At 35.9% G+C, this 23,491-nt stretch overlaps 3 protein-coding genes across 6 annotated transcripts in view; 2 read left to right on the plus strand and 1 right to left on the minus strand.

Annotated features, from left to right (window-relative positions):
* Positions 1 to 338: 338 nt before the first annotated feature.
* Positions 339 to 4,191, plus strand: LOC126978098 (uncharacterized). The gene is made up of 2 exons (XM_050826819.1): positions 339 to 396; positions 1,703 to 4,191. The coding sequence occupies exon 2, from the start codon at positions 1,758 to 1,760 to the stop codon at positions 4,044 to 4,046; it is 2,289 nt and encodes a 762-aa protein (XP_050682776.1). The 5' UTR covers positions 339 to 396; positions 1,703 to 1,757; the 3' UTR covers positions 4,047 to 4,191.
* A 1,626-nt stretch (positions 4,192 to 5,817) lies between these two features.
* LOC126978158 (torso-like protein) overlaps positions 5,818 to 23,491 on the plus strand; it is a 74,423-nt gene continuing 56,749 nt past the window's right edge. For all 4 annotated transcript variants that reach the window (XM_050826913.1, XM_050826915.1, XM_050826914.1 and 1 more), the window contains exon 1: positions 5,818 to 6,162. The gene's annotated coding sequence lies outside the window, so the exon portion shown is untranslated. The remainder of the gene's footprint in view (positions 6,163 to 23,491) is intronic.
* On the minus strand, positions 18,833 to 21,657 carry LOC126978172 (uncharacterized). The gene is made up of 2 exons (XM_050826939.1): positions 21,463 to 21,657; positions 18,833 to 21,206 (listed from the first exon to the last, which is right to left on the minus strand). Exon 2 carries the CDS (start codon positions 21,204 to 21,206, stop codon positions 20,202 to 20,204), a length of 1,005 nt encoding a protein of 334 aa, XP_050682896.1. The 5' UTR covers positions 21,463 to 21,657; the 3' UTR covers positions 18,833 to 20,201.

Below are 23,491 nucleotides of genomic sequence, written 5' to 3' on the forward strand. Positions count from 1 at the left end.
TGTAGATATTCGGTATCTGCAGTAAACATGGGGTTGTTTATGGTAAGTTTAAATTGTTTTATTCTTCTTATTGCGATTTTATGAGCGACCTGGTGGTAGCAGTAGAACTAACTTAGCATTAAATATTACCTATTGCTGCTTTAAAATAGCAGTTCATTTGCATTAGTTTGACCTGATGGGAAGTGAAAAAAATTTTATCTCTCGCCAATGACATGAGAAATAATGAATTGGACACATTAGCGTAATCGGATAAAGGTCTTCTGTACGATTATGTTAGATATAATATAATGTTTTATTTTGTACTTAGTCCAAAATTTTAAGTTAAAATTTTAATTTTCAGATTTCTGTTTTTGTTATCTTGGTCGCTTCACAAGCTTCTTCACAGAGTGACGATCCGTAAGTTTATATTTTTTGCTATTCGGCAATTAAAGGTTATATATATAGTTTATTATGTTAACAAACATTAAATTGTTTCTTAGTTCAATTTTAGTGGGGTCAACATAAGCCCAAACTAGCTAGAAAGGGTCAAATGGAAATAAATATTTTGTGGGAAGCGTACCTAATTTCATTTTGTGATCACGACGGAAACGGTACCATGTTTAATATCTGTCCGTCGTCATATGTTTTTGAATAAATTCATGCAATACACGCATTCACATTTACCAGTGGGATGCTTCTTTGCACAGGACGCCGGCTAGATTATGGGTGGACAACGGCGTCTTTTTCTGCCGTAAAGCAGTAGTAGTAGCTAGTACAATAGTAAATTACTAGTCAATAGACTTAACATCTTATGACTCAAGGTGACGAGCGCAATTATAGTGCCGCGCAGAATTATTGGGTTTTTCAAGAATCCTGAGCGGCACTAGATTGTAAGGGGCAGAGAGTATCAATTAACATCAGATAAACGACCTCGTCGTCTCGTCGTTTATCGTGATAAAAAAAATCATAAATCTGATGATTCTAATGGATACAGAGATAACAAACACTCAGATATCATCAACACTAGAGGAATCGGAAGAGCGTTGGCGACCTTATAAAACGTCGTATAAACGTACATAATGAATTCGAAGATCATAATTTGCCTATGCTTCATCAGTTGTTGCAATTTCAGAGGTGGCGGTGATCTTCTTCCCATTGAGTGTGTTAACAATATATCGGTTTTTAAAACAATATAGAACTATAAATGTAATATATTATTCATGATAATAATACTTAATATTAATAAAAATTAACAGAGTTAGAGTTACAGAACAAAGCATACAAGATTTTGTAACGATACGTTACTCGAACGGTTGGCTCAGTTGGTTAGAGCACCGGCACGGAACGCCGGAGGTTATGGGTTCGAGACCCGCATCGTTTATAAAATTTTGTTCTTCAAATTTTATTTGTGTATGAATCCTAGAAGTGAGAGTTATCACTTTAAAACATAACATATTGTTTAGATTTACAAGAGCGACATCTCAAGTCAATGTCCTAATATGCAAATATTGGCGTTGAGTAGGTTATCAACTATAAAGTAGATTATGTAGATGAAGCCACAACCTAAGAGCACAGGCACGGAACGCCGGAGGTCGTGGGTTCGAGTCCCGCATCGTTCATAAAATTTTGTTTTTCAAATTTTATTTGAATAAATTTTAAGTTCAAATTTAAACAGAAAAATGTAGGTATAATTTTCATTGCTCAATCTAATAATTGATTACAGGAGCTATGATGTCGATGTCGATGTCGATGTCGACGTAAACTCTAGAAGAAGCCTGATGACCAACTCAATGAATCATCCTATCATAAATAATTTACCCATAGGCTGTGCTTGTTTCCCAAGAAACCCTAACGAAATACCAGTTTCGGTTAAAGTTAACCCAACTAATAATCCACATATTGAAAGATTAGTGGTTTACTTATTCAGAAACAAAATAACACATCAAATAGTAGCTTACGTTCCAAATGCTGAAAAACAAGTTGCATTCCCGGATATTACTTTATCTTCAGAAGAACCGCTAGAAAATCTACCGATTGGTTCAATTGATTTACTTTTAAACAACCCCAGAGTACTGCATATATTGCAAATAATAAGTAACTACGGAGTTCCAAATCATCCAAACAATGTATCTCCAGAAACCGTTCGGCCTGAACATGGAGATGACTTTCCAAAAATTATATCTAAATTAACAGACGCACAATTAGAGGTAGTTTTCAGCCGTTTGAGCACACTGGAAAAGTATAGACAAATTTTTAACAAACTCATAGGAGTGACAATAAGAGAAAAGTTGATGAATCTGAGACGAATGTATCCACTTATATTCAAGTGGGTAATTGCTAAAATACAGATATTATTCCCTAATGGTGTTATTGAACCAGTTACACCTGGAGAACAGGACGATGATCAGAATATTGTTACTTCATTAACAGATGACCAATTAGAAATTCTCTTACGACTTTTCAGGTCTATGGATAACTTCAAGTTGATTTTAAACAAAATAGTAGGAACAACAATAAGAGAAAAGTTTATGAATTTGAGATTAAGGCACCCAATCACATTCAAATTGATTATTGGTAATATACCAATATTGTTCCCCCATATTGTTATTAAGCCCGTAACACCTGGATTACCTAATGAGGTATATATTATATCTTCGTTAACTGATGTCCAATTAAAACTTCTCCTTCAACATTTTAGCACCTTGCCGGAGTACAGATTAATTATAAGCAAATTAGTCGGAATCACGATAAGAGAAAAATTTGTACATTTAAGAGTCACTCACCCACTGTTATTCAAATTGATTATCTCTAAGATACCAATATTGTTTCCCCGTGGAAACCAAAGCCCTGGCATATTCATACATTTTGATAATCGCCTACAATTTCCGTATGATATTAATCTATTATCGTTTTTGAATGAAAAGAACCCAAGTCCGCAGATTATTAGCAACATAATTATTTTCAAGCCTACTGTGGTGCAAGAAAAAATTCCAGGGCTCGATAGTCGTGTGACATTTGATAATTGGATTAAATTGGTTCTATTAAATCTTGCAAATCAAATGGTATACACTTCCAGCTCGTTTAAGATTAGTTTAACAGCATTGCATAACTATATAACCGAAATTTTGCATAAAAATAATTTATCTATCAATGCAAATGGACACTTAGTAGATAGTTCAGGAAATATTTTGTATCTCATAGATCTGAGACTTCATCCTGTATTGATAGGCTTCTCATCGGTAATCAACAATATTGTAAACAACGGGCTTTCTAACGTACCAACTGAAAATATTTTCATCGAATTAGTCCTTCACAGTGGCGGAGAAGCGAAGATCCTTGGTATCATTCCAGTCACCAATATATTCCTCTCAGTTCACCAGGATCAAGTAGAAACAACTTTAATTGAGAATGTCGAGGTTCAAGTAACATGTGTTGGTACGAATTGCGAAAAAGTCGTTACATGTAGAAACCCTGACGGTACAGTGAAAACTTGTTCTAAGACTGCGTTAGCTAGTTTAAATAAATACGGTCCCAGAGGGAATATCGTAAGTTCTCAACAAGCTCAATCTGATCATCACAACTGCAGAGGAGGACACTGTCAGCATCATAAATTGTGTAATAGCCCATATGGATGTATCCAGTCCAAGAATAACACCTCAAGCGAAGGGGCAGTTATAGAAAAGCGAAGTAACCTTCAAACGGATTCACCAAAAACAAGTACATTCGATGGTGGATATAGTACTGGCGCGGATGACATATTAGTCCAAGGTGTGCCAGTCTATCCAGCCAATTATGGCGGTCATGGTGACAAAATATACTATCGATCGTATATTCCAAATCCACACAATCATTTGGGCCATTATAATTCTGGAAATAGCTACAAATATATTTTAGACCGTAGTGGCAAACCCGATGATGTTACTCTTGATGACAGTTCAATTGAGCACTCTGGTAAAGAATCAGAACACGGTGATCCTGATGAAACTCCTGGGATTAGAATTGTAGGCGGTGCAGCTGCAACCAGCAGTGGCGCACCAATCAGCAGCAAGGGAAGATCTGGATATTAATTATACTTCATGTTATCTATTTTATTATTGTGTGTTTCAATGCTTTCATTTATTTGTTTACTAGGTTAAGGATGATTTCTCTACCTAACGACTTTGGATTGTATTTGGATAATGATAATAAAAAACATTTATAATTTTCGAAGCATGGTAACAAAAGTCTTTTAATATCATCAATTTTATAATATTTATGCTGCAGCTAGCATAACATAAATTTATTATTTCATTTATCCATTACTGTACTGAAATAACAATCTAGCGAGCCTTCTACTAGAATAGCCGACATCTGACATGATTTCTGCTGCCGAATTCCACCTCTGCACGACACACCATATAATAAATACAAACAAGGATATCATCCCCACCATCTAGATGTCTTGCTATCTTCTACAGTGCGCTTTTCAAGGATATTTCTTTCACGTACTCCTTACGAACTATGGAATGAACTTCCTTCTGCGGTGTTTTCAGGGCGATGCAACCTGGGTACTTAAAAAAACACGTAAATTTTTTTTAATAAAGAGAGGACAAACAAGCTCACGGGTCATTTGATGCTAAGTGATCACCGCCGCCCACATTCTCTTGCAACACCAATCACATCAAGGAATCACCTTGCACTGATCGTTATAAAGGAAAATTTAATTATGATTTAGAAAGATTACTTATATCAAACCTACACTGTTATACCTACTGTACCATCAATCACCATTCCTCTACTTGGATGCAGAGTTAAATTAACTATAAGAGACACCGAAGCCAATCCGTAACATAACTTGTATATAAAGCTGCTCTTTTCATAGAACATAATATTATTATATAGTTAGACATGCGATTCATTCCATTTATAATAGCTACTAGGTACCTGTTATAATAAAAAATAAAATGTACAACGCAAACAATAGCGTATTATCTTTAGTTTTATTGTTAAAAGTCACTTTCAATTTAACAAGAGTTTTCAAAATAGTAGGTAGGTTCCTCAGTCCTAATTTTATATTTAATTTAAAGATTTTCTAAGGGACTATAAATATTTAAAAATGTATCTTAATACAGAACAAATAAGCGATGGATACTTACGTTTTAAGCGCCACCTCTGTGACACGGCAACTATTACATAAATGTTAGTAGAAGCACAGTAGACATTACTGTGGTAGAAGTATATTAAAAGCAACCTCGTCATTTCTCAAATAATATACTGCGAAAAAACTAGATGGCAGTTCTACTTTCTAATCAGCGCTATTTAAACACCAATACATGTTGTCCAAAAGGTGTAATAGAGGGCTCTGTAAAGTGAAATTACTCATATAGCATAATTATTAATTAGTTTGATTGTTGAAATCACTTTTAATTTAACACGCGTTTTAAAATAGTAGGTAGGTTCCCAAGTCCTAATTTTATATTTATTTTAAAGATTTTCTAAGGAACTAAAGATACATAAAAATGTATCGTACTATTACCACAGAACAGTTCAATAGAGATGGCTACTTATGTTTTAAGCGCCATCTCTGTGACAAAGCAAATATTGCATAAATGTTAGGAGAAGTTCTCTTTAAAGCAACCTCAAATAATATAGTGCGTACGTAATAGATGGCAGTCGTATTTTCCAATCAGCGCCACCTTAATATCAATACATGTTTTACAAAAGGTGTAATAGATGGCTCTGTAAAGCGAAATTACTCATATGACAGCAATAACAAACCTTTATATTGCAATTTTAACTTTGTTTTTGTTTATTGTTCCTCGTTCGAAGTTCTTAGTTCGAACTTCGGCAAATGGTGAAACGCCAACGGTAGTTTGGTGCAGTCAGAGGTTGCAGTTAGTCGTGTAATTTATACATTTCATTCTCGCGCTGAATTTACGTCTTTGAAATCGCGGCGTCTGTGAAATAAAAAAACAACAGTTACGAGGTTTTTATAAATTAACGTTGCTACAAGAATGATTTATTTCAATGAAGATGCAATAGGTCTACTCTTCTAAAGTGTATTTTCTCGTGATTCGCGTTGTGTCCTGTGTCATTGTTTGTAAATGGATAAATGTGTGTTTAAATAGATTATGGAAGGATGTTTTTGACAACAACAAACTACAATCGCCTTGTTTTTTTATAATTTATGGGATTTTGTTACTGGTAAGTGCTTTTTGGTGTTTGGTTATAGTGAAGTATGGTATAATGATAATTATTTATCAGAATATGTTTAATAATAACGATACCTAATTAGATAGATACTTACTTTAATTATTTAACTTGTACTATTATATGTTGTTTGTTTTTATTAATTTTATCTAGATGATATAGTAAGTATGCCTACTACCAAAGAATCTAATAAAACTGTATTATTACCTATTATGGAGTTTTCTACAATAAGTATAGCTATTCAATAATTTTAAAGGTAGGTAAGTGACCTAAATAAAGTTTTTTTTTGACATTTGTGGGTAATTATTTTAGAAGGTCGTTGGTATACCATTGAATATAATTCTTCTAATCGAATATAATATATAATTCTCGTGTATTTGTTACCAAACTTCTCCGAAACGGCTTAACCAGTTTCTATTAAATTTTGTGTGAATATCGTGTAGGTGTGAGAATCGGCCAACATAGACCTATATTAAATATAAAAATATACCAGAATATTTTTGTTGCAATATGAAAAAAAAGTTCCAATTTGTTAAATAATTTATATGGCACTTAAACTTTTGCCGGGTCAGCTAGTATTTATATATATATACCTACCTTGGTATATTATACAAGTAATAATTAACAACAGCAATAAAATACAACGAAAAGCGATTCGAACGATCAAGTCATCTCCGATCGGCTTTTTTTTTATGGAATAGGAGGACAAACGAGCGTACGGGTCACCTGTTGTTAAGTGATCACCGCCGCCCTCACTCTCTTGCAACACCAGAGGAATCACAAGAGCGTTGCCGGCCTTTAAGGAAGGTGTACGCGCTTTTGGCGTTGAGTAGAGATGTGGGTTCTCTCTGCATCTTCTACCGCATTTATCACGGGGAGTGATCAGAGGAGCTGTTCTGGTTGATTCCAGCGGCCGAATTCCACCACCGGACATTACGTGCAAAGTACCACCCGCACCACGTTAACGTCTGGCATTGCAATTCCATTCTGGCAACAGCGCGTTTTGCAAGAAATTTCTTGCCTCGCCCAGCCACGTTTTCACGGACCAATACGGCTTAGGGACCTTCAAGAAATGAGCATACTCCCACCTTAAAGACGGGCAACGCATCTCTTGACACCTGTTGTTGTGGATGTCCATGGGCGGTTGTCTCACCACTCCCCATCCTGGGATCCTTTTGCCTGTTTGCCTCCTCTTATATATATAAAAAAGAGCCTCTCAATAACCGGATCGTTGCTAGCGTGCGTAGTAACATAATAGCTAATACACATGGTCGGATTTGATCCGGCGGAACCATCGGATGCGACCCGATACTGGACCATATTCGATGGTATGTCGGGTTGTCCATCACACAAAATTATTATTTCCGTTAGGACAGTACCGAGTACGACATCGGACCAATTGGTGCGAGGCGCCCACCGGACCGTCCGATGTAGGGTTGCGAACCCTACTATTTAAGGTGTCTGCCTACTATTATTTTCAAAGTATAATATAGTAGGCGAAACTACTATTATTTTATCAGCATAATACAGAGAGTATATTTTCTGTGATGAACAAATTGGAAAGATAAGCGCTTTATCGTTCTGATGAAAGAGAGTTAATGATGTTTTATAACTCAAATTAGATTGTAATGATAGTTCGAAAGGTTTCTTAAAAATAAAATCCTTTTAATAAAAGCTCGAAGCAGTGAAAACCATTCATAGAAATGTTTTAAAAATATACATAAATAATGTATTTTTTAAGTTTTTCTCTGTCTACTTTAATTTTTTGGGTTCTGAAACCAAAAAAACTATATTCGGTGTAAAAAAAAAATTGGCAGCCCTAATCCGATAGTCCGGCCGTACGAAACAAAATCCGACTCCTCTGGACTTAAAGATATGACCGGCTTACACCCTCCAAAGCGAAACACAACACTGTCTTATTAATAAGCGCAGTGTAAAGTTACTCCAAGTTTAACAACTTCTCCCTGTCAGTCCCTGTGTGTGTAATTATGTAGTGACAAAGCTAAGAAACAGTCGTACGGCCTTACAAATAAAATTGGCATAAAGTTATTACTTTATTACTTGGTTTATTATTCAGGTATTCCTGAGAATAAACCAAGAATATGCAAAATGTTTACAATTTGTATGGCTGCCTGACATTCGGAAATTAACATTTTGCATATTAATTCTTGGTAAAATTTTATTCCAAGTTTATTTGTAAGACCAAAAAAGTTTTAAACTTGGAATAAATTTTCATTTCGCGGTTATTAATAACACCGTAGAAGTGCGCCGCTGTTTTAAGGCAGAAATAGATTTATATTGTGATCACAGTACCGCCCCAGATTTATTTTGTATTCTTAATAAATGCGAAGTAAAGTTATTCCAAGTTTAAAACTTTTTGTCTGTATCTTACCTTTGCTACTACACAATTACATGACAGGGAGAAGTAATTTTAAACTTGGAGTAATATTACACTGCGTTAATATAACTGTTATCCACTTTCACATACAACGGACTAATTCCAGTCAAAGACAAATAATTTTTATTCAAGGTTTATTAAGCTAAGTGTAAAAATGTTTTAGTAAGTCACAATTAAACATTTAAATAAAAATTACTGAATGCACTATATTCTTGGCAAAAGTTGAGCTCGTGAGAAGAACATACAAGAAACTGAACGGCCACTCTTAAAAATTAAATAGAGATTATTTTATAATGGCTGTATTATTCGTAGGTAGGTATAACAACTGAGTTTGTAAGGTGCTGCATACAATATATGATTCGTGTTCAAAATTAAAAGCGTTTCCAATATCAAATATCTCAGTATTAGTAGGGATTATTAAAAAAAACATAAACATGCTATCGGTTTGAACTTTGAAAAATATAATAATTCTAATTTTGAAAACCATCACTTTGATAATTATCTTGGTACTCCAGAAGATTCGAAGGCATCTAAATTCTCAAAACCTATCTGTTGTAAAGAGCCTCATACCGCTACAAAGTTTTGACTGACTTTTACATTTTCTTGAGGAACACTAAAATAGTTTTCGTGAATCGTGATTTACGTTCGTGATAATAAAATCGTCATATTTGAGTAAACCATTCTCTCCGGCTGGGAAGTGAAGTTTTCTCATGGATTGTTTCGTGTGAATCAGATTGTATTTATTTTGTTCATCACTAGGGTTACCAGATGAAAAAATTAAATCTCCGGATAAAAGTCCTGAAATTACCATTGAAATATCTTAACAGTTTAATTTTCTCTCATTTTTACAGTTTTACCAGTGGGAGGCTTCTTTGGAAGATGCTGTCTAGATTATGGGTACCACTGTTAGGTTTCGGTTTATTATTATTTTTAGCGTATATAGGAAATTTTATTATTATTAGGATAAGCATTATTGTGTTTCGCTCTGAAGGGCGCCGTAGCTGGTACTGCACAGCGCAAATGAAACTCAACATCTTATGTCTCAAGGTATCGAGCGCAATTGTATTGCCGCTCAGATTTTTTCAAGAATCCTCAGCGGCACAGCATTGTCATGCGCAGGGCATATTAATTACCATCATCTGAACGTCCTGCTCGTCTTGTCCCTTACTGTCATTAAAAGAAAAAACACGTACCTAACAATTTAGTTTGCCTGGAAGAGATCGCTCAATAGCGACTAGGTCGCCTAATCGTGCACAAATAACTATTATGAACAAATTGTAACTTTATTTATTTACTGCAATAAAGTATTTTCATTCATTCATTCATTCAATTAAAAAAGTCGTAATATTATCGTTTTTATACACTGCTGATCTCGCTCAAGCTTTGTGGTCGCGCTAAATCCAGCCGCAATCCCGAGAAGAGTCATAAAATCCTGAAATCTCAGGACATCTCGAGATGTATATGGTAACCCTAGTCATCAGTCCAGTTGCAATAAAATTAAGTGAGTCTTCGTCTTCGCTTGTCATCTCATTTAAGTGATATGAGAATCTGGACATTAAAATAAACATGCGTTTTATATTAGCTTTGACTGTAGCTAGAGTTGCTAACGCTTTTCTTAAGAAGTATGAAGTATGTCTGATTTTAGAGAATTTTTCAGTTTTTAGTGTTTTAATTTTAGTGTTCCGAAGAGCTGTTTAACCTGATTCCTGTCGCCGAATTCCACCTTCGACACGCCTCAAGTTAGGATATCATCCCCACCATCTGGATGTGTAGCGGTCTTCCACAGTGCGGTTTTCAAGGAGCTTTCTTCTACGTACTACAAAGCTGTGGAATGAACTTCCATGTGCGATGTTTCCGGGACGATACGACATGGGTACCTTCAAAAAAAGCGCGTACACCTTCCTTAAAGGCTGGCAACGCTCCTGTAATCTGGTGTTGCAAGAGATTGTGGGCGGCGGTGATCACTTAACAACAGGTGACCCGTACGCTAGTTTGTCCTCCTATTCCATAAAAAAAGAGGATAAATAAAGATAATATCTAAAATTTAAAAACGTATTTTCCCCGCCAATTTGTCACATTGGCATTCAAATGATTGTGGGTGTGTTCTAAAGGTTTAAGATAAGGTTCTAGGTAATAACAACCAGTATTTTCATTAAATAGAAAGACTTATGTCTTATGTCGTTAACATGGTATTCGCGAAAGGATCAGTTGAAAAATTGTATCAAGCGTATGTACATAGTATACTTATCATGTACGGTACAATATTTTATTTAAGACTAGCTGATAAACGCGACTTCGTCCGCATACACACATGACTAACCACGTAGTACTTATAAAAATCTGTATTTATTAACTGTGTATTAAATGAAGATAGCTAAAATTAAGTTTATTTATTACCTCCTGAGAAAGTTGGGAGGATATAAAAATTCTAATTAGTTATTCATTTTTAACTATTCTTTCATTTTGATTTCTGAACGACGCTGGATACATCAAAGGAAAAACAAAATTGTTGTTTTATTCAATTCCGTGGATTTTCATCTTTATTCACCTTTTAAACCTTCTCTGGACTTCCACAAATAATTCAAGACCAAAATTAGCCAAATCGGTCGGCCGTTCTCGAATTTTAGCATGACTAACGAACAGCAATTGATTTTTATATATATAGATCACGGTTGGCAGTCCTACCTGTAGCTATGTGTAATATGTAAGCATGTATTGGAATTTTCGAACGTGATTTTGCGCCTTCTTCAATTTATCCGATTTACTTAAAAAAAATTGCAAACGCATCAAGAATCGATGTTATTACTTACAATATTTTTATTATTTAGGCCTTATATCATTACCAGGATAGTAAAATGTGTATGTAGGTATATATTTCTATGGTATATCACGTTATCACTTCAAAGCCTACAAAGACGTTAAACACATCTTTCTGGAGTGTGAGGCCATCGCCACCATGAGGGCGGGATGCCTCAAAGGCCTTAAATCCAGGACCAAAGGACCTACCCCACTCGTGCCCTCTGAGGAAACAGCAAGTCTCACTAGTGGGAGGCTCCTTTGCACAGGAGGCCGGCTAGATTGCCTTGAAGCACTAATGTGTAAGCATTACTGTGTTTCGGTCTGAAGGGCGCCGTAGCTAGTGAAAATACTGGGCAAATGAGGCTTAACATCTTATGTCTCAAGGTGACGAGCGCAATTGTAGTGCCGCTCAGAATTTTTGGATTTTTTGAGAATCCTGAGCGGCACTGCGTTGTAATGGGCATGGCGTATTAATTACCATCAGCTGAACGTCCTGCTCGTCTCGTCCCTTATTTTCATAAAAAAGAATATCAAGGGGAATGTTCTGAAAAGAATTCCAACTTCGCACCAAAAACAAAAATATCATCTTAACCATATAGATATAGTATGATGCCCTCGATAATGCGAATGGCATGGTACTTTCTTCCACCAACCAACTGCAGAATTACATTTGTTGTGCGGTGTTTACAGATTGATACGACATGGATACAAAGAGCTGCGCGAATGTCAAGTCATCTCTGATCGACTTGATTCTTTGGCGTTGCGTAGAGATGTGGGTTCTCTCTGCATCTTTTACCAGGTTGCCAGCAGCTAAATTCCACCACCGGAAATTTCGACAAAATTCGAAATTACACTGATAGTTAATTCACAAATAAGGATTCCTAAACAAAATCTATATTTGAGACACAAAGTCCACAATGAGCTAATTTTAAGCTGTTAGTACAAAAAAAAACATAAGTACAAAAAACTTTTTTTATCGTCAGTACCGCGAAATACTACAAAAACATTGAGAATATTTGCAAACTCAAAACCTGTTGTTTCTCAAGATCGGCTCATCGTGTTTCGCAATGTTATGTACCGTCGGCAACAAAATGTTTAACTCTTGATCATTATCTCGTGACCTTTAGACTGTGGTGAAGTACAGATCCGAACGGATGTGGAAATATTATTGAATCTAAAGAAGTAAAAAGTAGAGGTTCACTCTGTTTAAGGACGCGATGCGCTGTGTGAATCAAATCAAGTAATATTTCAAGCACTTTAATAACCTCCTACCTAAAGAAACACACAAATTATACACTTCAATCAGTAGCTACAAGCAGTGTTTTAGTTAATTTTGTTATTTTGTTTATTTTCCACTGTTTATATCTAGAAAACTGATTTGGGTGCGAATAATTCATAGAAGATTCCTTTTTTGCTTGAAGTTAGAACCACACGTCAAAGTTATTTAATTGCTGGAAAATATTGGCCTGTATTTACGGGTTTTGCCAAATATTTTTATCTTTTTTACGGAAAGTTATATTTCTGGTTCCAGAAATGAATTTACCGGTCTTGCATCCGAAAATAACGCTTCATTAGCCTTTGTACCTAAAACTTTTGTTGTAAGTTCGATTGGCTGTGGTGTAAAAAGATTATGGAATTGACTTGTCAAACTGTTTTAAAAACTTGCTTAGTTATTGAGGATTCTAAAACGGTATCATTTGCAATGTACCCTTTGATGAGAGTAAACGTTAATCTTAACTAATTAAATAAAACATTTTTTCTCTAAATCTAAAAAATCTTTTATTTTATTCGAAAAAATAATTAACACAAAAACAACCGCCTTCAAAAACACTATTCCAAAACAATAGATATAATGTGCAATAAAAAATATAAAAATAATTGCGTATTAAAATTACAATAATCGTAACGTGAATTAGATTAATTAATTAGATTGTATAAAAATACGCAATTATTTTTATACTTTTTAGTGCACATTATAACTATTGTATTGGAATAGTGTTTTTGAAGTCGGTTGTATTTTTGTTATTTTTTTTTTTCATTTTATGATTTTTAGTGAATTTGAAGTACAATAACTAACAATTTGTCTAAATATGTGAAGATATACTAAATTTTTTAATGCAGCAATGAACGTAAGTGCTTTGCAATTTGATTACAGACAGAAATTCTGCACTTCCACAGATCGCACCATTACTGTTAGTCGTTAAGGAGTCCACGACAATTACTTGACCATAACTATGTTATGGTAGGATGACTTAAATATCCGGATAGCATAAAAAACATTCGGCCGAGTATCTTTAATTTGCTCCTAAGAATTGAATAGTTCTGTTACTTTGTCATGGATTCCGTTATCAGATCCTAACCAAACTCACCAAACTATCTTTAAAGTATATCCTTCCCAATAAAAAAAGAATCATCGAAATCGGTTGACGCGATATTGAGTTATTCGTAAATTTATCATCCACTTTGCTATACGTATATAGAGCAAATTTAAGACTTTTATGGTTTTCTCATGGATGCCATTGTCAGATCTGGACCAATGGGACCACACGGACAGCACCAGCTTTCAAATAAAAAAAGAAGTATCAAAATCGGTCACCCAGTCGAAATTTTTCAGGTAACAAGCATAAAAAAAAGAACATACCGACGAATTGAGAACCTCCTCCTTTTTTGAAGTCGGTTAAAAAATAAAGTAAAGAAGATGTTCGAAGTGGGGCATTTCCTTTCCTCGTGCTCCAATATACATTCGGCACTGCTTAAAAAAATGTTCTTATTGTAGGACCAGATCATCGGATGCTCCGGTGGGCGCATCGCACCAATTAGTCCGCGGTCGTACTCGGTATGATCCGGACAATGCGACAGACCATCTAATATGGCCTGGAGGTCTATTACCAAAATCGCAAGCCGAAGTTTCGGTCCAAAACGAAAGAATGACGAATTTGGAAATAAATCCTGCTACCAAATTACTTCGGATCTGAATAGTGCGGACGAATTCGTTTCGAAACCATACGATCATATTAATGTCAAACAACGAAAACGTAAATGTCAAGTGATTTTGGGAATAATGTAAACGAAAGACAAAATGTCTAATCGCAAACTTCGTATCGACTTTCGGTTACGAAACACTTTCGTAATAGGAAAATGTACGATCCGTCAACCGAAACTTCGTATTTCGATTTTGGAACCGGACCTCGTCCGATGGTTCGGCCGACCAGATCCGACCATTTGCTTAGGGTATAAAGCGACTCAAATAGTTGCAATTTCCTGGGCAGCTGGGGTCCCACCTATCCTGGGTCACCCAGTAGATAATAGATAACCATTAGGATTCAAATCTAGTATCAAAACTGACACAAATCTGGAGCAATTGCATCAAGAGCTCGAACAATAATTGACCCTTCGTGATCCCGTCATATCAATTGCCTCTTCCTGTCTCCGCTATATTGGTGCTTGATCTTTTAACCCATATACCATCTGGACAAGCGGGTACAATCACGGCCGACGTATCCTTCTGATCTCAATTCCTAAGTGTCACATTCAATAACAAATACGATGATGATTCATTTATGTAACCTATATTAAACATAGCCGACAACTAACAGGTTTTGAGGTAAATTTATTGAATTAGGCGTTACTTTGCGGAAATCCATAATTATACAAATGATTTCAGTTTTCTTTAGTGTTAATTCCGCTAATCACTTGAGTCTTGTGCCAGATTTTGGCGAGACAACACGTCCTGAGGATCCCTCATGTAGAGGCGAAACACGTGTCGAATTGTTTCAAAGACAAATATTAGCGGAATTAACACTAAATAAAACTTCAATCTTCTTTAGCCGTTGATCATGTTTTGGTAGGGGAAATTCTTACAGGTTCGCGTCACCGACATGTTCATTACTGGCGCACGCGATAATTATATAATTAACAAAATAAATATAAATATATATAGTTTAGTAGTTAATATATAATATGTTTATGAAAATACGGGACGAGACGAGCAAGATGCCCTGCCCATTACAAGGCAGTAACGCTCAGGATTCTTGAAAAATCCCAAATATTCTGAGCAGCACTACAATTGCACTCGTCGTGCACTCATTTGCCCAGTAATTTCACAAGCTACGGCGCCCTTCACAGTAATGCTTATACATTACTACTTCACGGCAGAAATAGGCGCCGTTGTGGTACCCATAATCTAGTCGGTATACTGTGCAAAGGAGTCTTCCACTAATGAAAATACTTTTTGGATGGGTGTAATCCCGTTAGATTGCGTCACTGAAGTGCTTATAGCAGTTATATATCTTTTTTTTTATGGAATCGTGTCGTCCCTGAAACACCGCACAAGGAAGCTCATTCCACAGCTTAGTAGTACGAGGAAGAAAGCTCCTTGAAAACCGCACTGTGGAGGAACGCCACACATCCAGATGGTGGGGATGATATCCTAATTTGTGGCGTGTTGTGCTAAGGTGGAATTCTATATAGCTGATGTCAACTCTAGTGCTGTGTATATCTTATAAGTGAAATTGAATGGATTTGAGAAAAGTTTAATGTGTATATATACTGTACATTGTTGAAATAATGTTTTTGTTTAATTAATATACTATTGAAAATAAATTTTAAAAATAAGTAAATTGGAATTAATGATTTAATTATTTTTAAACATTATTTTAAATTTTAATACTAGAAATTGTAAGTTTTCTCTTTTATCGGCATTCTCTGTATATTTTTTTTGTTTATTTAATGACGTCATTAAAACGTATAGGAAGAGAACAGTGCGAATTGAAAGTATTCGACCTCGAAATGCCCTTTCATTAATAAATTAACATGCGTTATAAATTTTTAATATGCATAAAGTCATAATAATTATAATAATGAACTACCGATAAAAAATTAAATTATATTATATAGGTTTAGTTTTGTAGTGTTACTTTGTTATTGTTTGTTGTGTTAGTCTTATTCAAGCTTAAATGGCACTCCTCTTGGCTACGTTGTGGGGCGGGTCGTTACCCTCCCTAAGATATGTGCGAGTTATAGAACTGAAAACAAAATGTTATGAACGATGTGGGACTCGAACCCGCGACCTCTCGCGTTTCGTGCGAGCGCTCCTTCCAACTGAGCCAACCGTTCGAGTGACGAATCGTCATAAAATCTTGTATGCTTTGTTCAACTCTCATGCCCGAAGAAGATCAGTTTTTTTATGAAAATAAGGGACGAGACGAGCAGGACATTCAGATGATGGTAGTTGATACGCCCTGCCCATTACAAAGCAGTGCCGCTCAGGATTATTTAAAAACCCAAAAATTCTGAGCGGCATTACAACTGCGCTCGTCACCTTGAGACATAAGTTGTCAAGTCTCATTTGCCCAGTAATAACACTAGCTACGGCTCCCTTCAGACCGAAACACAGTAATGCTTACACATTACTGCTTCACGGCAGAAATAGGTGCCGTTTTTGATACCCATTGCCGGAATCCTGTGCAAAGGAGCCTCCCACTAGTTCCATGTGTCTCATTTTGATGTATGATTTTTTTAATAAGATTTGGGGTTGAAATACACTTAAATCCTAGGATCTTTTGGCCCCTACTTGCGCGACTGTCCTCAACTCCTTAATCAAGAAAAAAGAGATGTGGAAATTGAGTCTACAATCTAGGGAACGTGTGCCCTAACTGTGCCGAATTTTAAATTACATCCTCAAGACTATTACTTTTAAAAGGCGTACCATCCTCGGAGGCCAGGATACGTCCTCTGCCTTAAGTAAAGGTACTTTAAGACGCCCCAGCCTGATCCTGGGGCTGGCTTCGCATTCCAGTAGGATGTGTTTGGGGTCTTCAGTGGCTTCACAGCAGAATGCACAAGTTTGTTTCACTGAGACCTATTCTTGGAACGGATAATGATTATTGCTATAATTGCATTATGTCTTCCAGCATAGTTATATATGATATACAAATATAGTCTTAATCATAGTTATTTGCTTTGTAAAGGTTATGTTGTGAAACCGATGTTCGTCGTGATACTAAGAAATTGCACTTCATTATAAATACAATTTACGAGATCCCTGACCCGGCTGCACGATGAGCTGAAGTCATGCATCGACTTTGCATTACCCTGCGTAATAGCATAGTTGAAATTGGCTTCGTTATGCTCACTAAGTATTTATTGTCAACTAGCTGACCCGACAGACGCTGTTCGTTTGAATTAAATTCGCAGAGCCACAGCTGAATTTAAAAAAAAAAATAACAAAACAAACAACCGACTTATAAACACTATTCCAAAACAATGGTTATAATATGCACTAAAAAGTATAAAAATAATTGTGTATTTTTATACAATCTAATTAATTAATCGTATTCTAGTTACGATTATTGTTATTTTTGAAATCGGTGTCCATCCGCCGCGATCCGCTCACGACTCGAGCACATCTCACCTATAACTATGTTTGTAGTTACAAACCTATCTTGGATGACACTGACTTCAAAATTCGTATGACACGGGAAGCACCAGCTTTCAAATAAAAAAAGAATTATCAAAATTGGTTCACCCAGTCGAAAGTTTTGAGGTACCAAACATAATAAAAACCGACGAATTGAGAACCTCCTCCTTTTTGAAGTCTGTTAAAAATAAAAGTGCCCATATGTCTGCGTCATTAATACCAGGCACATAAGTAGATACCTACCAGGGTAGATATTAAAATAACCATCACCCTTTTAGATATTATAATAAGAATGATTAAAATTGATTACGAAACCGGATAGCAAATAGCCAGGTTTTCCCAGTTTCCTGGATTTACCCCCACAAACCTAATGTATTAGTAAGTTTTATCCCTCAACGCGTAGATAGGGTTGTAAAAATAAGTTTCTGAGACAGACATATATAAGGCTTAGTTGTAAATTGCTATAATAAGTAGATTATAAGTAACTTTGTATATATTTTATTAAAAAATATAGAAATTTGAAATTTTTTTTGATTACGAAACCGGGTGACGTTCCTACTCATAAAATAACAGACATGGAGAACCAATTCCTTCAACGTTACAATAATATGTTGAAAGTCAAAGACAAAAATACTTTATTTACAAAAACAGATCAAAATCAGCGTCACTCACAAAAAATTCAATTTAAGTACATGCTGAGTTCACAAAAAAAATATACATATACTAGCTGACCCGACAGATGTTGTTCTATATATAATAAACTAGCTGACCCGGCAAACGTTGTTTTGCCATATAAAGTATAATTCACGCGATAGTTTTATAAGTAATAAAATATTGCCTATATTATAGCCTGTACATAATTTTGTTCTATTGTCAATAGTTTTTGCAGCGCACACAAAAATAGGTTTTCGATTTTACACCTTGTGTTACAAAATAGCAATTTTATTACGGATCCCTAATTTTGAAAAAAAAAACATAGCCTATAGCTTTCCTCGATAAATGGACTACCCAACACTGAAAGAATCATTCAAATCGGACCAGTAGTAGGGGAAGGCTGGGCAAAGTGGATACCTTAAGACATTTTAGGTTATAGCTTAATAGGTATACGATACAAAAACAAAATAATTATCACAAACCAGTTTTTATTTATTGCTCTAACAAATACGAACATCAAAAATCTTTTAATTTTTAAACAATAATCAACTGCAATTAAATTTTAAAAAAGTACGAAAGTATTCGCTTTGCCCGATACCCCGGGTAAAGCGGACACAGTACTAGGGCAAAGTGAATACCCATATTCAATCTCTGAAAACATAGAAATAACTTTGATAAACTGAAAAAAAAAACTTAACTTGACCATAAAATTAGAAAATTAAGATTGGCAATTGTCACAGGTGTACCCTTGAGTGCCATCAAAAGCAGAACAATCTTGTGACACCATTGTTGGCAAATATCACATTGAATCCAATTCTCAATTGGTTTACCGTCTTCTTCAATATATATGTCACCGCAAAAAAAACATAAAATATCCTTAAATTCTTCAATTTTCTTTGTCTGTTTAACCTTTCTAGCAGTTTTTTTGTCTTTGTCAGTTTTTGTATTAGACTTCTTAGGAACATTTTTTGACTTATCATTCAGTCTTTTAGTAACATTCTTAACTTTGTTTTTCTCATATTTCTGCTTTTGATCTTCCTTGATTGGGGTACTGGTTAATATTTCCGATTTTTGTAATTTCCTTTTACGCGTGGTCATTGGTTTGGCAGGATTTGGAATAGGTCTTAACACCAAGGGACTGCAGTGGGAGGCTGAGCATCCCGGTTTCGGATCAGGTGAGTTGTCACGGCTATTATTTTGTCGAATATTTACTTCGGTCTCTGGCAGCACTGTGTCCCCTCTCTGAGCAGCTATATCTGGCCCAAAAGCGGAGACAATTCGGGAGCATCCAGGTTCTGGTTCAGGTGTACATCCGTCGCTACGAATCTTTTCAGGTGTGTTAACATTAACAATGGGCGCAACAAAGTCTTGAAACTCACAAGAGGGAGTTCTGTTTCGAAATGGAAATATTTCTGTTAGAGGATCTACTGAATTTGATGGAATCTGTTCTTGAAGAAGTGAAGGCAAAGGAGTTGAAGAAGTTTCTGCTAAAGGTCTGGGAATATCGATCGTTTCTAGTGAGTTTGTACTTCCTATGCCAATATTCATATTAGACGTGCCTGCAATCACAGCGGCTGGTTCGTAATCTTCGTCACCAAAAGCATATCTATTCACTGGCCAAATACCAGGTCTTTCGAATCCATGAACTGCATTTTGAGCTACTGCACTTTTCAGAAAGGCTGGTGATAACAGTCTGGCTACATCGTATTGATTTATAATGCGTCCTGGGTGCGATTTTTGGAAAAAATTTACCTCCCTTTCAAACTAAGTTTTCAGTGGGCCGTAAACCGCTACATCCAGGGGCTGCATTTTATGAGTTGTGTGTGGGGCCAAGGATAGAATTACGACATTGTTCTTGCTGGCGTAATCTAAAGCTGGGTAATACTTATGGCTTTCGTGGTTATCCAATAACAGAAGTATTTTTTTCTCAGGAGTAGGTCGCACATGTTCCACAAAAAAATGCATCCAATCAAAGAATACCTCACCTGAAGTCCAACCATTTGGAGTACAGGTTCCTTGAGTGCCGGGAGGCGCACCATCAAGTAGTCTGGGTTGCATCTTTTTTCTGGCGAAAATTAAGAATGGTGGGAGAAATAAACCAGCGGCATTACAACAACCTATGACAGTCGTTAATTGACCACGTTCTGCACTGGCGATTATGCCCACTTGTTTTTTTCCTTTCGTAGATAGCACTTTAGGCGGCTTATTTGTGGTTGTAGATATACCAGTTTCATCCATGTTATATAATCTAGATGCATCAATTTCATATTTTACTTTTAGAGCTTCAAGGTTGTCATAAAAACGTCCAACTTCATGTCTGTTAAATCCTTTTGCCCTTGAAACCGATGTTGCCTCTGGAGTCCTGAGGGATATTTGATCGTGACGAGACAAAAATGACGATAACCAATCATCTCCAGCTTTTTCGTATTTGTCCCAGCTATTCGGGTAGTTCAAATTATTTTTCTTGGCGTAGATGAACGCTAAATTTTTGAATTCATCTCGAGTCAAGCCAAAAAATACAGAATCCATATCTTTAAGATATGTCACCAACTCTATTTCCTGATCTTCATTGAAAACAGGACGGAATCGGCCAAGTTTTGAAGCAGCGATGCCGGTTTTAACATGCCTATACAAGGTTGCATAAGCCAAACCATACTTTTTAGCCGTGCTTTTTATTGATTCTCCAGCTTTGCACAAATTAATAGCCGTTTGCATAGCATTTTCATCCCACGTCCCTTGCTTAGTTGTTTTTTTATATTTATTCACCATCTGAAACAAATAAATGACATGTTTAGATAATAAGTTACCAACGAGAAATGGCGGGCAAAGTGGATACCATATCCACTTTGCCCTATCCACTTTGCCCGACTAGGTAAGTTTTGAGGTTAACAAATTTCATACAAAAACTAATAATTCTGACTTTCTGTTAAATATACCGTAAAAACTTACTTTGATATGCTACCGAATTAAGACATTCCGTAAAATCAAGAACTAGTAATACAGGAGAATTGATCAATGTACTTACCGCGTAAAATCAATCTTTTATTTACGAAAACACAAATCTCCACTCCGCGGACGGGACGCGACGCGGCCACTCGCTTTGATGTTTGCCGCGTACTAAACCAAGATGGCTGAACGTAACAGTGGTGGCGTGTTGAATGAAAAAGTAATAATTTAGGAGTAGTGGAGAGTATTCGCTTTGCCCGGGGTATTCACTTTGCCCGGCCTTCCCCTACCAGAGATTAGCGCGTTCAAACAAACAAACAAACACTGCAGCTTTATAATATTAGTATAGATAAAATACTGTTTCATATAAATTTTTTAATAATATTTCATAACATCAAGAATTATTTCGTAAAATATACTCCCTGTTGTTATAATGAAATTGATTCACAGTGGAACTGTCAAACCGTGCGTCAACAAATATTGTAAATAAAAATATTTACCTCTCAAGTTGGACTAAACTGCACTCCATGAAGTAATCCCATTAAAATCCGTTACATTAAGATTCATTTTAAAATAATGCAATATAGTAAAATAAAACAATGTTGTACCATAAAATTTATGAAATATAACAACTATAAACTATTTAATTCCATATTGTAATGTCGTTTACGTAATTATTATTAATATTGTAATAACTAATAACTCTTCGACATGAGTCTGCGTTTAAATAAATGATTTAATATTATTTATTGACAATTCAGTTACGCATGTAATAATAATATTGTATGTATGTAGCGGAATCTGTTAAAGTTATTTTCAAGACATCTGACTTATTTGAATATTTGCACACGAGTCAAGGACCGACGACTATACAATTATTTCATTACTTTAGTCTTTAGCCTCGTATCCTTACTATCATCAGAATGTTAAAAAATATCGCCTCACGAACGATAGAAGAAAAGTTCGACCGCTTAAATTATAAATGCTTCTATATAAAACTAATGATCAAATAAAAAGTAAAACTAGAAATATGATTTTTAAATTTAGAATGATTTCAGCATTATTTCTACAACTATAACTACTAGATAAAACGTACAAAGTGATAATATGTAGCCTAGATATGTTATCTCGACCTTTTGGTGATATTCATGCAAAAATTAGAATTTAATATATTTTGCCCGGACATACATATAGTGGAACGAACAAAAAAAGTGTGAGTGTGTACTTATGTACGCACGCAAGAAGTTAAAGGTACCTAATTCTTTGGCCTAAAGAAGCAAAAATCATTAAAATGATTTATTCCTCGTGCTATTCTACGTTTTTAGAAGAACAATTTTGTAAAAATCTTGCAATTAATAATATGACTTTGACAATTAATTATTAAATAATGAATACGGCTGTATGGGCTTGATCCCTTTGCCTGTCCTAATAATGGACGAAGAAACCAAAAAAAATAACGAATGACGCAAATGACTATTGAAAGCAAGGGGGAAGGCCTGGCAGTTTGTCTGGATATAGCGAAGGCCTTTGATCGTGTATGGCACAAGGCGCTCCTCGCAAAACTTCCATCATTTGGGCTTCCCGAGAGCTTATGCAAGTGGACCTCCAGCTTCCTCACTGGGCGCAGCATACAGGTCGTTATCGACGGTTATTGCTCGAATCCCAAGCCCGTGAACGCTGGAGTGCCCCAAGGCTGTGTGCTATCTCCCACGCTGTTTCTTCTGCATATCAATGATATGTTGGACACCGCCAACATGCATTTCTATGCAGACGACAGCACTGGTGATGCCGTATACACGGGCCATGCAGGTCTCTCTCGGGAAAACGTCGACCAGTGCCGGGTGAAACTTGTGTCTTCTATCGAGTCCTCTCTCGAGAAGGTTGCGGAATGGGGTAAGTTGAACCTTGTCCAATTTAACCCCCAGAAGACTCAAGTTTGCGCGTTTACCACAAAAAAAACCCCATTTGCCGTATCACCGCTCTTCGAGAACACTTCCCTTAAAGCCTCGCCTAGTATCGGAATACTGGGTCTCGAAATCTCGAGCAATTGCCAATTCCGTGGCCATCTGGAGGGCAAAGCCAAACTGGCTTCAAAGAAACTGGGCGTC

This window comes from Leptidea sinapis, chromosome 47 (genome assembly GCF_905404315.1).
Source record: "Leptidea sinapis chromosome 47, ilLepSina1.1, whole genome shotgun sequence".
In the NCBI taxonomy this organism is placed as follows: domain Eukaryota; kingdom Metazoa; phylum Arthropoda; class Insecta; order Lepidoptera; family Pieridae; genus Leptidea; species Leptidea sinapis.